The sequence below is a fragment of the Petromyzon marinus genome, chromosome 52 (genome assembly GCF_048934315.1).
Source record: "Petromyzon marinus isolate PM22_M1 ecotype Great Lakes invasive population chromosome 52, UKy_Petmar_22M1.pri1.0, whole genome shotgun sequence".
Lineage (NCBI taxonomy): Eukaryota > Metazoa > Chordata > Hyperoartia > Petromyzontiformes > Petromyzontidae > Petromyzon > Petromyzon marinus.
This window is the reverse complement of record NC_133718.1, coordinates 11159252-11178314: the sequence shown is the minus strand read 5'-3', so window position 1 is coordinate 11178314 and position 19063 is coordinate 11159252. Positions and strand designations below refer to the sequence as shown.

Sequence of the window (19063 nt, the reverse complement as noted above, 5' to 3'; positions counted from 1 at the left end):
GGCGTCGCACACACACACACACGTGTGTGCGTGCGTTGGGGACGAGAGTCGGCATGGCGGCGATGGCTGGGGCAGCGCTGCGCGGGGCGCGCTCGGGGCTCCGGCTGATGGGGCTCGCACCTCCGCGGGGATCGTCGCTCTGCCGGCCGCGCCGTGGAGCCGCGGCTCAGGCGCCGCGCTGCGTGCGGGCCCTGAGTTCGGCCGTGCCGGCGTCTTGCGGGGCGTACGGGGGCGTCGGGCAGAGGCCGCGCGGGGTCACCGAGCTGGGATGGCCGCAGCGCCCGCCGCGGCGCCTCGCGTCCGGGCGGAGCGAGGGAGGCGACCGCGGGGCTCGAGGCCTCGGGGGAGACGATGCGGCCGAGGGTTCGGGCGGTGGCGAGGAGGCGGGAAGCGGGGACGGCGGCGGCGGCGCCGCCTTCTCCTCGCCCGGGATCACGGCGCTGGCGACGCTCGTGGTGCCAGAAATTTTCCCCAACGTGCCCGCGATCGCCGTGTCGCGCAACCCCGTGTTCCCGCGCTTCATTAAGATCATCGAGGTGAAGGCTCATCGGCTCCCCTCACACACACACAGTCCATCTATCTCTGCTTGTGCTGTCACTCTCGCTGGTGTGTGTTACGTTGAACTTCGTTCGCACCCTACGGAAGCCACCCGTGCTAATCGGAGGTGCGGTGAGCACTCAGCGCTCCATCCACGCTCAATGACAGCTTCCAACACTCAACCGTAGTCTCACCCGCAACGCCCCCCCCCCCGTACCCTTCAAACATCTTACACACTCACTGACACTTGACTCGTGCAATGCCATTCGACGTTCAACCTCCCGCCGTCACTCCGCCACCTAGATTCTAGAATGATCTGCCCTTCCAACTGTTGACTTTCACCACCCCGTCCCCTCGCTTGCACCGCGGGGGTGATGAGTGATTTGTGTTTTGTGTTTGTTGATGGTAAAGCTACGTCCAGTGACGAGTGCGGTGCTGTGTGGTCGAGGTGGAGAGTGGTGAGTGAGAGGTGATGGCTCTGGGTAATGATGGTGCTGGTTGTGGTGGTGCTGGCCACCCACCCCCTCGTGTGCCGTGCCGGCCTTCGTAGGTGCTGCTCGCTAACAGCGCTTGTCCCTACAGTCTGTTAAGGCTTTTTTTTGTGGCAGTTAAAAGGGTAAAACCTATTTCTATATCTGTTAAGGCTGTTTCACACGTAGTACGCTTTCGCGACAAATATCCATAACAGGTTTTTTTTCTCTTTGGGTTAGATCGCGTAAATAAAAATGTGTCGTTAAACCCACCACCACCCGACACAGCCAATTAGTAAAGGTTTGTCACGAAAACAAAACATGGCAATTCGTTACTAGTAGAGCAAAGCCACAACATTTACAATCTGAGTACGACGTTTTGCTCGTAATTACAACCGGTATCATCAGGCGGCAGCCAGATTAGTGGATAAATCCTGTTTCTGTTAAGGCTGTAGAGGGTATCTTTGTTTGGTGACGACTCGTGATGATGACTCGGGGTAATGATCTTGAAGATGCTGGTTGTGGTGGCTCGTGGTGGTGAGTGGTTATTGCTAGGGTTGGGCGTTGAGAGTTTGCAATAACTCGTGGTGGTGAGGAATAGTGATGGCTGTGTTTACGCGTGTGCCCGTGAAGGTGGGAGTGTAGCGGTTAGTTCGCTGTTCGAAGAACCCAGCGACCCGAGTTCGATTCCCGCTCAAAGCCAACACCAGTGACAATCATCTGAAACGGTCCTGGGCCTCCCCTACGTCGACTGAGCCTCAAATGAGTACCTGGTGCGGTGTGTAAACATCGCCGGATGTGATGCTGGCCACCAATACCCTGCGTATCGTGCCAGCCTTCATAGGTGCTCGCAAACAGCACTTGCCCCAACAGTCTGTTCAAGGCTATACGGGGGGGTGGTCTTTGTCTTTGGTTGTTTTGTCCGTGTAGGTGAAGAACAAGGAGCTGATGGAGCTGTTGAGGAGGAAGGTTCGGCTCGCGCAGCCCTACGCGGGGGTCTTCCTCAAGCGAGACGACAGGTGTGGAGACCACCACCACCCCCACCACTACCACCCCCACCACTACCATCACCACCACCCCCACCACTACCATCACCACCACCCCCACCACCACCCCCACCACTACCACCACCCCCACCACTACCATCACCACCACCCCCACCATCCCCACCACTACCACCACCCCCACCACTACCACCACCACCACCATCACCACCCCCACCACTACCACCACCACTACCACCACCACCATCACCACCACCATCCCCACCACCACCCCCACCACTACCACCACCCCCACCACTACCACCACCCCCACCACTACCACCACCCCTACCACCACCATCCCCACCACCACCCCCACCACTACCACCACACCCACCATTACCACCACCATCACCACCACCACCATCCCCACCACCCCCACCACTACCACCACCACTACCATCACCACCACCATCACCGCCACCATCACCCCCACCACCACCATCCCCACCACCATCACCACCACCCCCCCCACCATCCCCACCACCACCCCCACCACTTTTGTGCTTGTGCAGCACTGCCCAGGGAGTATCACAAACAACATTTAACTATATGCCACCCGTAGGCAAATGGGTGCCCTGTTGTCACCAAAGATAGCAGACTAGCACCCCGTGTTACAGAATGGCCTCACCACTGCTTCTGAGGTCTGTTCATTTGCTTCGTATCCACAGCAGGGGGTGTTATTGAGTCACACATCCTGCTGCTGAGGTGTTCATTGCATGGCAATCACCACCCGTGTGTCTACTGTGTGTGAGGAGCTCTGATGGGGTGTGTGTGGGGAGCGGTGGTGCAGTGGTTAGCGCGCTGCACCATCAACCCAGCTACCTGAGCAAACCGTCCTGGAACCTCCCCTAGGTCGACTCAGCCTCAAATGAGTACCTGGTGCGGTGTGTAAACATCGCCATTCGGGAGAAAAAGGGGGCCGGGCGTGGTGCTGGCGACCCACCCCCTCGTGTGCCGTTCCGGCCTTCATTTGTGCACACTAAGAACACTTTTCGCATCTCCGATTAGCTCAGTTGGCTATGTACGGTGCAAAAGAAATTCAACGTACGTGCATTTTCATAAAAGTCGGTTGAGGTTATACGGGGGGGCGTCTTTATGATTGTGTGTGTCTCTGTGCAGTAACGAGGCGGACGCGGTGAGCAGTCTTGACGAGATCCACCCCGTGGGGACGTTCGTCCAGATCCACGAGATGCAGGACCTGGGCGACAAGCTGCGCATGATCGTCATGGGCCACCGGCGGTAAGGCCGCACTCACGTAACACCACTAACACCGGGGGTAGGGCCGCACTTACGTAACACCACTAACACCGGGGGTAGGGCCGGACTCACGTCATACCACTAACACCGGGGGTAGGGCTGGACTCACGTCACACCACTCACACCGGGGTTAGGGCCGCACTCACGTCACACCACTAACACCGGGGGTAGGGCCGCACTCACGTCACACCACTAACACCGGGGGTAGGGCTGGACTCATGTCACACCACTAACACCGGGGGTAGGGCCGGACTCACGTCACACCACTAACACCAGGGGTAGGGCCGCACTCACGTCACACCACTCACATCGGGGGTAGGGCTGGACTCACGTCACACCACTAACACCGGGGGTAGGGCTGGACTCACGTCACACCACTAACACCGGGGGTAGGGCCGAACTCACGTCACACCACTCACACCGGGGGTAGGGCCGCACTCACGTCACACCACTAACACCGGGGGTAGGGCTGGACTCACGTCACACCACTAACACCGGGGGTAGGGCCGCACTCACGTCACACCGCTAACACCGGGGGTAGGGCCGGACTCACGTCACACCACTAACACCGGGGGTAGGGCCGGACTCACGTCACACCACTAACACCGGGGGTAGGGCCGGACTCACGTCACACCACTAACACCGGGGGTAGGGCTGGACTCACGTCACACCACTAACACCGGGGGTAGGGCCGGACTCACGTCACACCACTCACACCGGGGGTAGGGCCGGACTCACGTCACACCACTAACACCGGGGGTAGGGCCGGACTCACGTCACACCACTAACACCGGGGGTAGGGCCGGACTCACGTCACACCACTAACACCGGGGGTAGGGCTGGACTCACGTCACACCACTAACACCGGGGGTAGGGCCGGACTCACGTCACACCACTAACACCGGGGGTAGGGCCGCACTCACGTCACACCACTAACACCGGGGGTAGGGCCGGACTCACGTCATACCACTAACACCGGGGGTAGGGCCGGACTCACGTCACACCACTAACACCGGGGGTAGGGCTGGACTCACGTCACACCACTAACACCGGGGGTAGGGCCGGACTCACGTCACACCACTCACACCGGGGGTAGGGCCGGACTCACGTCACACCACTAACACCGGGGGTAGGGCCGCACTCACGTCACACCACTAACACCGGGGGTAGGGCTGGACTCACGTCACACCACTAACACCGGGGGTAGGGCCGGACTCACGTCACACCACTAACACCGGGGGTAGGGCCGGACTCACGTCACACCACTAACACCGGGGGTAGGGCTGGACTCACGTCACACCGCTACTGCTGGTGGTATCGCCCGGACCATCGGCCTATCCGCTTTACATACCAATGTCATCCAGCAGCATTCCTTCACGCGAATTAAACCTGAGTAGATGGTGGCGGAGGCTTGAGGAAGCTTCATCCAGCAATGGATCGACCATGGCTGAAGGTGACGAATGAAAAACAAATTTAACGAGCGCAGTCATCGTTGATCACGCTGCCCCCCCCCCCTCCCAACCCACCTGCCCCCCAGGATCCGGATCACGCGCGCACTCGACGCCGACCCCGAGATGATGGTCATGACCCCGCAGGCAGAAGCGGACGAAACCGCGACCCCGGGCGACCCCGAGCAGGAAGGGCGACCCCGGGGTCGACGCTGGCGCCGGGAGAGGGGCGGGCGACCCTTCGAGACCGTGCCCCCCGCGCCTGGCGCCCCAGGGGGCCCCGAGGAGGTGGGGAGGGGCCCCGAGGAGGTGGCGGAGGCGGCGGGCACGGGTCCCGTGGGGGTGGAGCCGCTGGGAGGGGAGGACGCGGGGGTGGCGAGCGAGGAGGTGCTGATGGTGGAGGTGGAGAACGTGGTGCACGAGGAGTTCACGCACACCGAGGAGGTCAAGGTGCGTCGCGTTGACGGGGAGAGAGGTCGAGCCAAATGGGCACAGGTTTGACGGAGCGATAGGTCAGAATCAGAATATTTATTTATACTGGAGGAATCCGATGAGCTATGAAGCTCTTTTTCACAGATGTCCAGTAAGGTCGGGTCAGAAGGAATTCTCAGAGATACTGCAAATGTCGATTATTGAGAGGTCCCGAAATGCAACCGTGACTGTGTGTCTGGGCGCGCTGCTTGCACGTGTTCACGCGTCTCCTTGTCTCGTGTGTGTCTCCCCGACTCCCCGTGTGTCTGCGTGTGTCGTCTCCGTGTGTCCACGTTTCACCGTGCGTCTCCACGTCCCTGTCTCCCGTGTCACCACGTGTCCCGCCGTGTCCACCTCTGCGTCTGTGCTCCTCCACTTCTGTCCCCCTTTGTGTCATTTTGTCTCTCGATGTGTCTCCGTGTTCCCGTTTGGCCGTGTCCCTCCGTGTGTGCCCGTGTCCTCCTGCTCCACCCTCCTATCGTGTATCTCCCCGCGTGTTGTCCCCATATCTGTCCACGTGTTCTCCCCACGTCTCCCCGTCTCCCCGCGTCTCCCGTTGTTGTCCCCGTGCGCCAGGCTCTGACGGCGGAGATCGTCAAGACGATCCGCGACATCATCGCGCTGAACCCGCTGTACCGCGAGTCGGTGGTGCAGATGATGCAGGCCGGGCAGCGCGTCATCGACAACCCCATCTACCTGAGCGACATGGGGGCGGCGCTGACCGGGGCAGAGTCGCACGAGCTGCAGGACGTGCTGGAGGAGACCAACGTGAGCGGGGGGTGGGGGAGTTGGGAGTGCGGGGATATTACGCAGAGACTAAGATCTGCCTCCCCCCTAACCATGCAGCCTTTAGCAGGCTGTTGGGGCGAGCACCTGTTACGTCGGCACTCGCACGTCATCGTGTCCGTGCGTCACCACGTCCCTGTCTCTCCCGTGCGACGGTGTGTCTCTCCATGTCGACCCGTGTGTCTTTGCGATCGCGTACTGCTGCTCGCACGCGCGCACACACTCGCGTGCCCGTACACACTTACACTCGCGTGCCCGTACACACACTCGCGTGCCCGTACACACTTACACTCGCGTGCCCGTACATACTTACATTCGCGTGCCCGTACACACTTACACTCGCGTGCTCGCCCACACGCGAGCGCTCACACGCATGCTCGCGCGTGTGAGCGTTTAAACAGATCCCCAAGAGGCTGTACAAGGCGCTGTCACTGCTGAAGAAGGAATTTGAGCTGAGCAAACTCCAGCAGAGGCTCGGGCGAGAGGTGAGAAGCCCGGCTCTCCCGGTCTCTTGTTCTATCCTCTGTCTCTCTCTTTCTCTCAGCCTCTCTCCCCACTCATTATTTCATAATGACAACGATTATTTTTGTCATCAAACACGTACTGTAACTGCATCACATACAAAACGGTACACACGGAGGCGCGCATAGATTAGGATGTTTTCAGCAAATCATTTTTGAGCAAGGGGGCAGCACTCTATCCCATACGGAAGGCAATGATGATATCAGTCCACACTTTGCTGGCACCGCCATCTCCCCGGGAGCCAGGGTACGGCTCGACCTCGGTGTGCGTCAACTCGTGATGCACCATGTTCTCCACCTCGACCATCAACACCTTCGCTGGCCTCCACCGCGTCCTCCCAGCGGCTCCGCTCCCATGCGGCCCATGCCCCCCGCACCGCCTCCTTCTCCTCCTCGAGGCCTCTTCCCACTTCCTCGGGGCCCCCCCTGGGCGTCTGTCATGAGGGTGGAGGCACGACCTCAGAGGGGCGGCCCCCCTCTCCCCAGCGCTGGATCGCAGCTCGCCACGAGTGCAGTCCCCCCCCCCCTAACGCCCGGCCCTCTCCCTGCTGCGTCTTCCTCCACGCGCCGCCGCCCTCGCAGGTGGAGGAGAAGATCAAGCAGACGCACAGGAAGTACCTGCTGCAGGAGCAGCTGAAGATCATCAAGAAGGAGCTGGGCCTGGAGAAGGACGACAAGGACGCCATCGCGGAGCGCATGCGCGAGCGCCTCTCCCACCTCGTCGTGCCGCCCCACGTCGTCACCGTCATCGAGGAGGAGCTGAGCAAGTTGGCGCTGCTCGACAACCACTCGTCCGAGTTCAAGTGAGGGCAGCGGCTCACGGGAGATCCGAATCAGAATGTTTGTTTCAACCGGAGGAGTCCGATGAGCTATGGAGCTTTATTTCACACGTGTCCAGTCGGGGCACGGGGTCACGTTACAACAACAAACAGCAAAACAACACGATAGGCGTGCAAAGTATAGCAAAGGTAATAAATCACTTAAACATGGAAATAAAACTCAACTATTTTTTATCTTACAGGTAAGGCCCACTGAGCTATTGGCTTCTTTTTCAGACACGACCTGGCCACAAATGATAGCTCAACGAATTGGCTTGTCATCGTCATGTGGAAAGTTATAGCAGCAAAATAATGGGAGCGGCGTGGCGAGGCGTGAGAGAGATGGAGTGGGGTGAGTGAGAGAGAGAGAGCTGCTGTGGTTTGTGTGACAGGTGTGTGTGTTTCGGAGTGGTTTGTGTGGAGTGTTAGTGTAGCGGTTATCACGCTGCGCTACGAACACGGCGACCTGAGTTAGATTCCTGCTCACGGCAAACACTCATGACGATTACATTTTGACTTAAAACTTTCGTGACTGCAGGAATTCATATTCTTTGGTGCTTTCGATAAAGTCACGTAGGTAGAAAACACTTAGGCTACGCCTTTATCAACAGCTTGCCTTGAGAGGCTAACCCCCTTTTCCTCATGACGACCGCTTGTGTTGCGATCGAAACGCCGTGGTTGTTATCTTTTTTCTATTTTTTCTATCTACGTGACTGGACCAAAAGCACCAAAGAATACTAATGACGATTATCTGAACCGGTCTTGGGCCTCCACTAGGTCAACTCGGCCTCAAATGAGTAGCTGGCCTGGTATGTAAACATCGCCACTCGGGAGACGAAGGCAGGCGGCTAGGTGTGGTGTTAGCCACATCCATCCCCTCATGCGCCATGTCGGCCTTTATAGGTGCTCATGATCATCACTTTCTCCAACAGTCTGTTACAGCTACATGTTACATCTCTGTCTTTATGATGTTGGTATGATGATGTGGTACGTATGATGCCCTCAGTGTGACGAGGAACTACCTGGACTGGCTGACGAGCGTGCCGTGGGGCCGCGTGAGCGAGGAGACACTAAAGATCGGGCGAGCGCGCGAAGTCCTGGAGCAGGACCACTACGGCATGGATGACATCAAGGCCCGCATCCTGGTGGGGACCACGGCCACCGCCACCACAGCCACGGAGCAAATACACCACAAGCACAACAACCACAACAAGAACCGTTTCAGATAATCGTCACCGATGTTGATTGTGAGCGGGAATCCAACTTGCGTGGCCGGGTTTGTAGCGCAGTGGGCTAACCAACCACCGCACCACTGCTCGTTGGACACAAAGACAAAGATCCCCCATCTAGCCTGAACAGAATGTTGGGGCAAGTGCTGTTCGCAAGCACCTACGAAGGCAAGCACAGTAGACGAGGAGTATGGCCAGCACCATGCCCGGCCGGCTTTATCTCTCTGGAGGGGATGTTTACACCCTACATCAGGTACTCATTTGAGGCTGAATGGACCCAGGACTGATTCAAATAATCGTCACTGGTGTTGGCCGTTAATGGGAATCGATTTCAGGTCACTGGGTTTGTAGCGCAGTGCGCTAACCACTGCACCACCTCTCCCCATAGTGTACACACACACACGCACGCGAGTACACACACAGCTTTCCCCCACCCTGATCTCACTCTACCCCCCGCCCCCCACTACCTACCGTACGTGCGCGTACGTGTACACACACACACGTACACACACGCACGTACGCAGGAGTTCATCGCCGTGAGCCATCTGCGCGGCACGACGCAGGGCAAGATCCTGTGCTTCCACGGCCCCCCCGGCGTGGGGAAGACGTCGATTGCACGCTCCATCGCCCGCGCGCTCAACCGCGAGTACTTCCGCTTTAGTGTGGGTGGCATGACGGACGTGGCCGAGATCAAGGGGCACCGCCGCACCTACGTGGGCGCCATGCCCGGCAAGATCATCCAGTGCCTGAAAAAGACCAAGACAGAGAACCCGCTCATCCTCATCGACGAGGTGAGAACCCCGCGCGTGTGTATCTGTGTGCTCATGCCCAACCACCGCATGCCCAAGCAGGTTCTGTTTGGCTAGGAGAGGGGGCTAAACGGCACGGGCTGGAGAAGAGATGGAGTGATGTGGTACAGGAGGACGTGGAGCTGAGTGGACCTGCTGATGACTGGTACAAGCGGTGTCAAGTTCGGTCCCTATGGAGGAGGCTCGTGAAGGACGCTACTGGTCAGTTGGAGGCAATCGCCCTCCAACAACAACAGAGGGCAGAGGAGCGACGCTCACAACAACGAGCAGAGCGCCGGGTGGCTAAAATACAGCAAGTTGGCACAGTAGGGGACACAGGTGGGGCATCTGCCAGTCATCTCAGTCAACCCATGGCAGCTGGGCCTGTGCCGTGACCTCCAGTCAGCAAGCCTCCCACACATCACATGGCCTCAAAGTCCACCTGGCCTAGCACAAGCGCTGTGGGGGTGATGTCACCTCCACAGCGCTTGTTGTGTATATGTACGGTTTGATTCCCGCTCACAGCCATCACCAGTGACTTATCTGAACTGGTCCTGGGCCTCCCGTAAGTCGACTCGGCTTCAAATGAGCACCTGGTGCGATGTGTAAACGTCACCACTCGGGAGACAAAAGCGGCCAGGCTTAGTGTTAGCCACCCCCACCCCCTTGTGTGCCGTGCTGGCCTTCATAGGTGCTCGCTAACAGCACTTGCCCCTACAGTCCGTTAAGGCTACACGGGAGGTCTTTGTTGTCTGTGTAGCAGTTAGTGCGCTGCGCTAGAGAACCCAGTGACCCAAGTTTGATTTCCACTCACGGACAACACGAGCGACGATTACCTGAGCTGGTCTTGGGCCTCCCCTAGATCGACTCAGCCTCAGCAAAGGAACAGATTTCACAGCTTGTAAACAGAATAGTAACGCATGGCTCTCGTCATGCTTGGCATTCATGCCACGGGGATCAGTTGTGTGAAAAGATTTAAAGCAATGAACTAATTCCAATTTAAATTATTTTCACTGTTTATTTCTATAAGGATCTTGAATTCATTCTTTTTCTCCGATATATTTATCAAATGCGGGGTCTCCTTTGCTTAGCCGAGTGCCACTCCACGAGAATGCGTTCCCCCGGTAACGTGGTCGCTGTGCGCATTTCCACGGCGACCAGGTGGACAAGATTGGCCGCGGTTACCAGGGCGACCCGTCGTCCGCGCTGCTCGAATTGCTGGACCCCGAGCAGAACGCCAACTTCCTAGACCACTACCTCGACGTGACCATCGACCTCTCCAAGGTGAGGCCGCTCGACCCCGTGACCCCTGTTGAACTTCCACCTCCCTCCATCAAACTATTACTACTTTTATTTGACCAGGTAAGGCCCGCTGAGCTACATAGCTCTTTTTCAGAAGCGACCTGGCCACAAATAATAGCTCAACGAAGTGGCTTATCATGTGGACATTTATAGCAGCCAGAATGTGCAGGGAAATCCCGGAGGACCTTGAGAAGAATCCACACGACCATGGGGAGAACTCCAAATATACAGGCATTGGGGTTTGGATCGCACCTTGATGCTTGACTGGCTGACCCGTGGATTGACTTGACCCCTGACCCTTTGACCCACCTTCCCCCAAGGTGCTGTTCATCTGCACGGCGAACGTGCTGGACACGATCCCCGAGCCGCTGCGAGACCGCATGGAGATGATCGCTGTGTCGGGATACGTGGCGCAGGAGAAGCTCGCCATCGCCGAGGCAACTATTACATCCACCTCTTCCTCACCTCTCGTCGCGCCGCACGCGCGTCGTCGAACTCGCCTCGTCACACAAACCACACGCACGCACGCACCCTTGTCACGTGCGCGCGTCCTATACACACCTCGGCACACGTGTACCGTGTGGCGCAGCCGCACGCCATCGCGCGGTTGGACCTCGTCGCGCGCTTTCGTTGCAGTCCACAGCTTGCCGAACACACCGCGTCTTGCACACGCCATCGCACTCCACGCTTCGTCACACACTTGGACAAAGATCCGCCATATAGCCTTCTTAACAGGCCGTTAGGGTAAGTGCAGCTAGCGAGCACCTACGAAAGCTGGGGGTGGGTGACTAGCACCACATCCGGCCGCCGTTTTCTCCCCAATAGCGATGTTCACACCACACCAAGGGGCTGAATCGACCTAGGGAAGGCCCTGGACCGGTTCAAACAATCGTCACTGGTGTTGGTGGCCGTGAGCTGGCATAGAACTCGAGTCGCCGGTTTCGTAGCGCAGTGCACTAACCGCTGCACCACCGCTCCCCACATACCATCACGTTCACACACTTCATCACAACCCTCAACATGCGCACACAACTCAACATCTCCCACCCCCTCTCCGCCGCCCCCCCCCACCGTAGAAGTACCTGGTGCCACAAGTGCAGACAGGCACGGGACTCACGGACGGGCGGGCGTCCATCACGGCGGACGCACTCGCGATCCTCATCCGGCAGTACTGCAGGGAGAGCGGCGTGCGCAACCTGCAGAAGCAGATCGAGAAGGTGAGATTGTGAGGGTGAGAGAGAGGGCAGCATGTGAGAGAGAGTGAGACAGAGTGAGTACTGCAAAGGAAGTACGCTCCGGCTGGTGGAGGGCCAGTGAAAGCGCGTCATCCCGTTTGTGGCAGTGACGGCATTGGTGGTGGTATTGATGTTTATGCCGATGGCTGTGTGAGATTGTTGGTGTTGGTGACGGTAGTGTTGTAGGTGTTCCGGAGGGCCGCATTCCGGCTCGGGTAGTGTCATAAAGGGCACGTTTTCAATGGTATTGGTGTTTGTGTTGACAACGCTGATGGCTATGTGTAATTGGTGGTGTTGATGACGGTGGTGGCGGTCGTGGTGTAGGTGTTCCGGAAGGCCGCGTTCCGGCTTGTGGAGGGTGATGCGGAGAGCGTCACCGTGGACACCGGGAACCTGCAGGACTTTGTGGGGAAGCCGGTATTCACCGTGGACCGCATGTACGACGTGACGCCGCCCGGCGTCGTCATGGGTCTGGCGTGGACCGCCATGGGTGCGTCGCAAAGGCCCCCCCTCCCTCCCTTCGCCCCCCCCCCTCCCTCCCTTCGCCCCCCCCTCCCTCCCTCCCTTCGCCCCCCTCTCCCTCCCTTCGCCCTCCCCTCCCTCCCTTCGCCCCCCCCTCCCTCCCTTCGCCCCCCCTCCCTCCCTTCGCTCCCTCCCTTCGCCCCCCCTCCCTCCCTTCGCCCCCCCTCCCTCCCTTCGCCCCCCCCTCCCTCCCTTCGCCCCCCCCTCCCTCCCTTCGCCCCCTTCGCTGCCACCCCCACCACCGCCGTCACTGTCTACAGCACTGTCTCCCCCAGCGTGATAACAAAAATCATGATTATATAGTAAATGTGGTATGGGCGGTATCGTTCTTACAGCGCAGGGCTATCGTCACAGGGACGGCCTGCCCTGGTTTCTTAGTAGGAGGCGACGATGGCTGCTGTGTGTGTGATTCCACGTTGACTAATTTACGGTGTAACTTCTTTTTAAAATTGTATTTTGGAAATTTGGATCGTGACGGCGGCACAAGACGACAGCCCGCTCGTTTTGAGTTTCAGACGCGCAACCGTGATGTAACCGCGTTCTCAACCTCGCCGACCCCAGGCGGCTCGACGCTGTTTGTGGAGACGTCACTGCGCCGACCCCGCGACCCCGAGACCAAGGAAGGGACGCTGGAGGTGACGGGGCAGCTTGGCGACGTGATGAAGGAGAGCGCGCGCATCGCGTACACGTTTGCGCGCTCCTTCCTCATGCAGCACGATCCTGGCAACGAGACACTCACCAGCTCGCACCTCCACCTCCACGTGCCTGAGGTACATTTCGTGTGGGTGTGCGCGTGGGCGTGTGTGCATGCTTTGTGGGTGTGTGTACAAACCCAGTGACCCGAATTCGATTCCTGCTCAAGGCCAACGTCTGTGACGAATACCTGAACCAGACCTGTGCCTCCCCTAGGTTGACTCGGTCACAAATTGGTATCTGTTGTGATGTGTAAACATCGTCGCTAAGGGACAAAGCAGGCCAGGCATGGTCCTGGCCCTCTTAAAAGAGCTATTAACTTTTAAATCTAGATTGAAAATTCATTTCTTTACAACTGCTTTTTGTGTTGAGTTTGTGGTCCTTCCGGTTGGCTACGTGCAATGCGAACTAATTTCAACATAAATACGCCGGCCTTCATAGGTGCTCGTGAACAGCACTTGCCCCAACGTTCTGCTGAAGGCTATGTGGGGGAATCTTTATCATTGTGCGCTCGCAGGGTGCGACGCCCAAGGACGGGCCGAGTGCCGGCTGCACCATCGTGACGGCGCTGCTGTCGCTGGCACTGGGCCGCGCCGTGCGGCAGGACCTCGCCATGACGGGGGAGGTGTCGCTCACAGGCAAAATCCTCCCGGTGGGCGGCATCAAGGAGAAGACCATCGCGGTGAGTATTATTTTACAAGTTAAGGCTCACTGAGCTATGTAGCTGTTTTTAAGAAGCGACCTGGGTACAAATGATAGCTCAACGTAGTAGCTTATCGTGTGTAAATGTGTAACAGCCAAATACTCTAAACGCATGTTTCTAAATGTGGAGGAAAAAAATCTAAGGACTTGGAAAAGGAGAACACGCAAAGTTCAAATATACAGGCGTCATGGTTGGGATCGAACCCACAACCTCTTGTATACCAGGCGAAGTAGTTAACATCTCGCCACCATGATACCCCCTTACACAATTGTGTACCCTTACCCGCACTCTTAACTCACACCCCCCCACGCGCGCGTGCGTCAGGCGCGGCGAGCGGGCGTCACCTGCATGATCCTCCCCGCGGAGAACCGGAAGGACTTCTCGGATCTGGCGTCGTACATCACTGAGGGCCTTGAGGTCCACTTTGTGGACCACTACAGCCAGATCATCGACGTGGCCTTCCCGCCGGAACAGAGCTGATCTCTCCCCCCACCCCCCTCACGCGCGCACGCACGCAAACGTGGCCTCAAATCGGCCCAAAGACTTGAGCCCGACGCGGTGCGGTGCTCACCGAGCCACCGATAAGCGGCGTCCACGCGGGAAGGTGGAACAACATTGGTAGAGTTGTGGAGACACGGTGGAGTGGGCAGCGTATCGACTGTGGTCACTGCTCAGATGCTCGGCTGGTGAACAAAGCCGGCCTTAACCGTAGCCGGGTGGCCTTTGCGTGGACTCGTATGGCCGTCCGTCATTGTGTCGCCGTTCTGCCTACGAGCCCAGCATGACCCCGGCTGAGCTGCACACGCTGCGTAGGACCTCCACTTCGTACCTCCGCCATGCCGGGGTCAGCACACGGTGGCCCCGGAGCTTCCTCACGTCATCGTTCACGCAGCGTGCGATCGCAATCGCCATCGCCACCATCGTCGGACGCCGACCTACGCGGGCGTCCCGCGCCGTGGCCTTGGAAGTCGAGTTTCTGAGAAAGAGTCTCTCGATGTAGTTTTAGCTCCGCTTGCGCGCACCTAGTACGCACCTACCGCCTGATTAATCGGTTTCGTACGGTTTTTATAGCGTGCACCCCCTGCGCCCGACCCCCCCCCTTCCCCGAGTGGGTCCACGATGAGTGACGGTGGTAGGTACCTCCGGCCCCCAGCACCTGCGATGAGGTCAAACGCTGGCGTAGCTCGCCGCCGCCGCAACCCCTTCATCGTTTGCCTCCGCTGGCCGCAGCCCCGGCCCCGTCACTGCGGTGTGGCCTAGCAGATTGTGGAGTCACGATTTCGGTGTGGGTCTGTGTCAATGTTGCTACTGTAGTTTGCAGCTACAGCGACTGTGTCAAGTGTCGATTGGGCAACCGCGAGCTAAGCCCAGCCTGAGCAGACGGGGATTATGAGCTGATAGTGATAAATATACATTGTAAAGATGTCTAATCTGTAATAAATTACCTGAATCAGGTGCCTGTTTGTGTCTTGGCTGCTGCCATCGTGCAAGGGCTCGGTGGATCGTTGCGTCGAAGGACCGCGGGGGGGGGGGGGGTAGCGACGTCTTGGGAAGACCATCCAGCAGTACTTAGAGCATAGCTGGTGATCGGGCATAGCTGGTGAAAAGCAAAAATATTTACACAAATTATTTGGTGGTCATGCTGCTGCGTTGGCAGTGGTAGACAAGTGCAAATAAAACACTAATTCGTCATTCTTGGTTCTTTCGGTAAAGTCACGTAAAAAAATTAAAAAGTAAAAAACCCACGACGTTTCTATCGCAACACAAGCGGTCTTCTTCAGGTGGAGTTTTGTTTTCTAAGTGACTTTACCGAAAGAACCAAGAATATGAATTCCTGCAGTCTCGAAAGTTTTAAGTCTAAACTCATTCGTCAGTAACATATGGCCTTAAAAGTAAAGGGTAGTGGGCAAGGGTCCTTTACAGCATACAGGCCAGAGAATGAGGGGTGGAGTGGGGAGGGCCTGGGTGGGGAGGGTAAGGAGGGTGGGGAGGGGCTGGGTGGGGAGGGTGGAGAGGGGCTGGGTGGGGAGGGTGGGGAGGGGCTGGGTGGGGAGGGGCTGGGTGGGCTGGGTGGGGAGGGGTGGGGCTGGGTGGGGGGGTGGGGCTGGGTGAGAGGGGAGGGGCTGGGTGGGGAGGGGCTGGTCACACCGTGGTGCCCTTATAAAACGCAACGTTTAACCTACTCACGCCGGCTTGTGCCCGCCCCCACAGTCGGGCAAATTTGCGGAATGCACCACGTGGTGCCGCCGTTGACCCTGGCCATTGACCGAGCAACCCAACGTTCCTACCAGCTCCCTCCGCAGGAGAATGTGTTTCGCGTCGGTGTGGAGAGTGTAACAAAATTATGTACATAAGATATAAAAGTGTAAGTTCATAAATACGATCTTGATTTGAAGCTTTCGTGACTGCAGGAATACACACTCTTTGCTTCTTTCGGTAAAGCCACGTGGGTAGAAAAATAATAATAGGTCACGACGTTTCGATCGCAACACAAGCGCCCGTCGTAAAGTGAGACAATCGCAGCAGGGAAACTGCTGAAGCAGCAGTGCTTTTCAGCAGCTGTGCTCCATCAGCAGCTGTGCTCCATCAGCAGCTGTGCTCCATCAGCAGCTGTGCTCGATCTACTGCTGGATGGTCTGCTGAAGCAGCAGTGCTTCAGCAGTTTTCCTGCTGTGATTGTCTCACCTGATGACGGTCGCTTGTGTTGCGATCGAAACGTCGTGACCGATTATTTTTTTTTCTAACTACGTGACTTTACCGAAAGAACCAAAGAGTAATATAAAATAATAACCATCTAAATTTATAAAGACGTCTTCTGGAAGACGACTTCTGGAAGACGTTTTTTGGAAGATATCTTTCAGAAAGATGGAAGACGTCTTCCGGAAGATGGAGAATATTCCGGAAGATGGAAAGGTATTCCGGAAGATTGAGATGTCTTCCGGAAGATGGAGACGTCTTCCGGAAGGCGTCTTCCGGAATGCGTCTTCTATAAGACATCCGTCTTTTGAAAGATGCTCATCAGTTAAAATTTTTTTTAAAGTATTCTTTGGAGGCCCATTTCCCTAAACATCGCCTTTCGTGTATTCATTTTAAGGCCACTGTTATCGACCATTGTTTATCTGCTGACATTGGCGCGCCCAAGTTCATTTGTAACGGCTCGTCGTCATGGAAACCCTTAAATTTTCGCGCCAAATAAAGGGGCAACCGTTGGTGACGTCACCACCTCCGCTCGTGGCCACGCCCACTTGCGAGCGGAGGCACTTTCACCTTGTGAATCCCGGGCAAACGTTCACGTTTATTTTCTTTAAAAACAAAAACCCCGACGGTCATTCATTACGACGCGCATCGTCGTGTTGACTGTTTGAGAAACAAAGTCCGCTTCGGTCGGAAGAAGATGTTGACGACCGGTGGGTGTGGAGACTTTGCGTTTGCGTGCCAGCCGTTAAACATGAACAAAAAGCACGCAGCCGCCGCCCCCCCCCCCCCAACGTGGAGATGGAGCGATGAGATAGAGAAATTCATCCCAGCAGTGGATAGATCACGGCTGTTGGCGTGGGGAGGACACGAGACGGTGCTACCTTAGAGGTACATAAAGACGCATAGAGAGATTCGTAGAGACGGAGACTCATTGATAACATTAAAGACGGCACAGTGCGGGAGTGTGATTGTGGCCACGCAAGCGCAAATTATTCCACCACCAAGTGAACCGCCGAAGCGTTCACGAAGGGAGAATGTCAAAGCTTACACTCTCTCGAGGCCTGGCAGCCCTCGGACAACACACGCACGGGTCATCATTGAGCTCCTTGTGCCACACGCAATGCGCTCGCGGTCTGTGGGTGACCCAGCTTCTTCACGGGGCTATGGAACGCTCTTCCACGAGATTTCAGATTAATCTCTATGATATTTACGCGATCTCTAACCCCCCCCCAAAAAAAACATCTTGATTATGGAGCTCTCTGAGCCTGTGGACATTTATTTCGCTTCCGCTCATTAAACTTTTAATTCATTTAGTCAATTATTCTTAACATTTTGATTTAAAGCTTTCGTGACTGCAGTAATTCATATTCTTAGCTCTTTCGGTAAGTCACGTTGAAGGGAAACAATAAAATAATAAAATATATATAGTTTTATATATTTTATTGTTTCCCTTCAACGTGAAAATTAAATATATAGTTTTATATATTTTATTGTTTCCCTTCAACGTGACTTTACCGAAAGAGATAAGAATATGAATATTCTTAACATGTATTTATATTATGTTTATGGAGTCAATGGGGGGGGGGGCAATGGAGTCAATGGGGGGGGCAATGGGAGTCAATGGGGGGGGGGTAATGGAATCAATGGGGGCCCATGGAGTCAATGGGGGCGGTAATGGAGTCAATGGGGGGGGGCAATGGGAGTCAATGGGGGGGCATGGAGTGAATGGGGGGCGGGAATGAAGTCAACGGGGGGGCAATGGAGTCAATGGGGGGGGGGGCGGCAATGGCGTCAATGGGGGGGGCATGGAGTGAATAGGGGGGGCAATGTAGTCAATGGGGGAGGGCGCGGGCCAATGGATTCAATGGGTGGAGGGGATGGAGTCAATGGGGGGGGCGCGGGCCAATGGAGTCGATGTGGGGGCCAATGGATTCAATGGAAGGGGGTAATGGAGTCAATGGGGGGGGGCATGGAGTCAATGGGGGGGGGCAATGGATTCAATGGAAGGGGGGGATGGAGTCAATGGGGGGGCACGGGCCAATGGAGTCGATGTGGGGGGGGGGGCAATGGAATCAATGTAGGAGGTGGGCCAGTCGAGTCGGTAGGGGTGGGAGGCGCGGGCCAGTTAAGGCAATGGGGGAGGGGGCACGCCGCCTTTGTCCCCCATTGAAACAAAGCGCAAAGCTTCCGGTGCACTCCGCCCGCGCGTTGAACGCGCGCGGTTCGAGTCTTCTCCATTCGCAGCATTTTAGAAAATAACTTTGAGCAAGCGCAGTGTTACCGCCCCCCCCCGCCACATTCGCAAAATGCGAGATGACTTTGCTCGCGCTGACGAGGAGGGGTGCGGGGAAAATTAGACGATTTTTTTCTCTTTCATTCGCTGCAATTAATAAAAGAGCTATTACCCGAAACGTTTGCCTGCATCGTGTTTTATTCTTTAGAGGGGCAGTGTTGTTGCGAACGGTGTGGAGGTCGCGGGCGTTGTTTGTGTGTTGTTTGTGCAATACCGCTACCCTGTTAATTAATTAATTTATGCACAC

General features: G+C 56.8%; 1 protein-coding gene across 1 annotated transcript; it reads left to right on the top strand.

The window, feature by feature from the left end:
- On the top strand, positions 1-15281 carry LONP1 (lon peptidase 1, mitochondrial). Its single transcript, XM_032973976.2, has 16 exons — positions 1-536; positions 1938-2026; positions 3173-3292; positions 4848-5208; positions 5806-5997; positions 6417-6500; positions 7119-7339; positions 8361-8499; positions 9108-9374; positions 10533-10655; positions 10994-11110; positions 11750-11890; positions 12233-12398; positions 12992-13200; positions 13641-13805; positions 14151-15281. Exons 1-16 carry the CDS (start codon positions 54-56, stop codon positions 14304-14306), a joined length of 3033 nt encoding a protein of 1010 aa, XP_032829867.1. The 5' UTR covers positions 1-53; the 3' UTR covers positions 14307-15281.
- The last annotated feature ends 3782 nt before the right edge of the window (positions 15282-19063 follow it).

What these genes read in the sequence shown, in the direction of transcription:
- LONP1 (XM_032973976.2), top strand. Translation starts at nt 54, where the DNA reads ATGGCGGCGATGGCTGGGGCAGCGCTGCGCGGGGCGCGCTCGGGGCTC. An exon ending in CGCACACCGAGGAGGTCAAG is followed by an intron (nt 5,209 to 5,805) that starts GTGCGTCGCGTT and finishes CCCGTGCGCCAG; the next exon opens with GCTCTGACGGCGGAGATCGT. An exon ending in TCAAGGAGAAGACCATCGCG is followed by an intron (nt 13,806 to 14,150) that starts GTGAGTATTATT and finishes CGCGTGCGTCAG; the next exon opens with GCGCGGCGAGCGGGCGTCAC.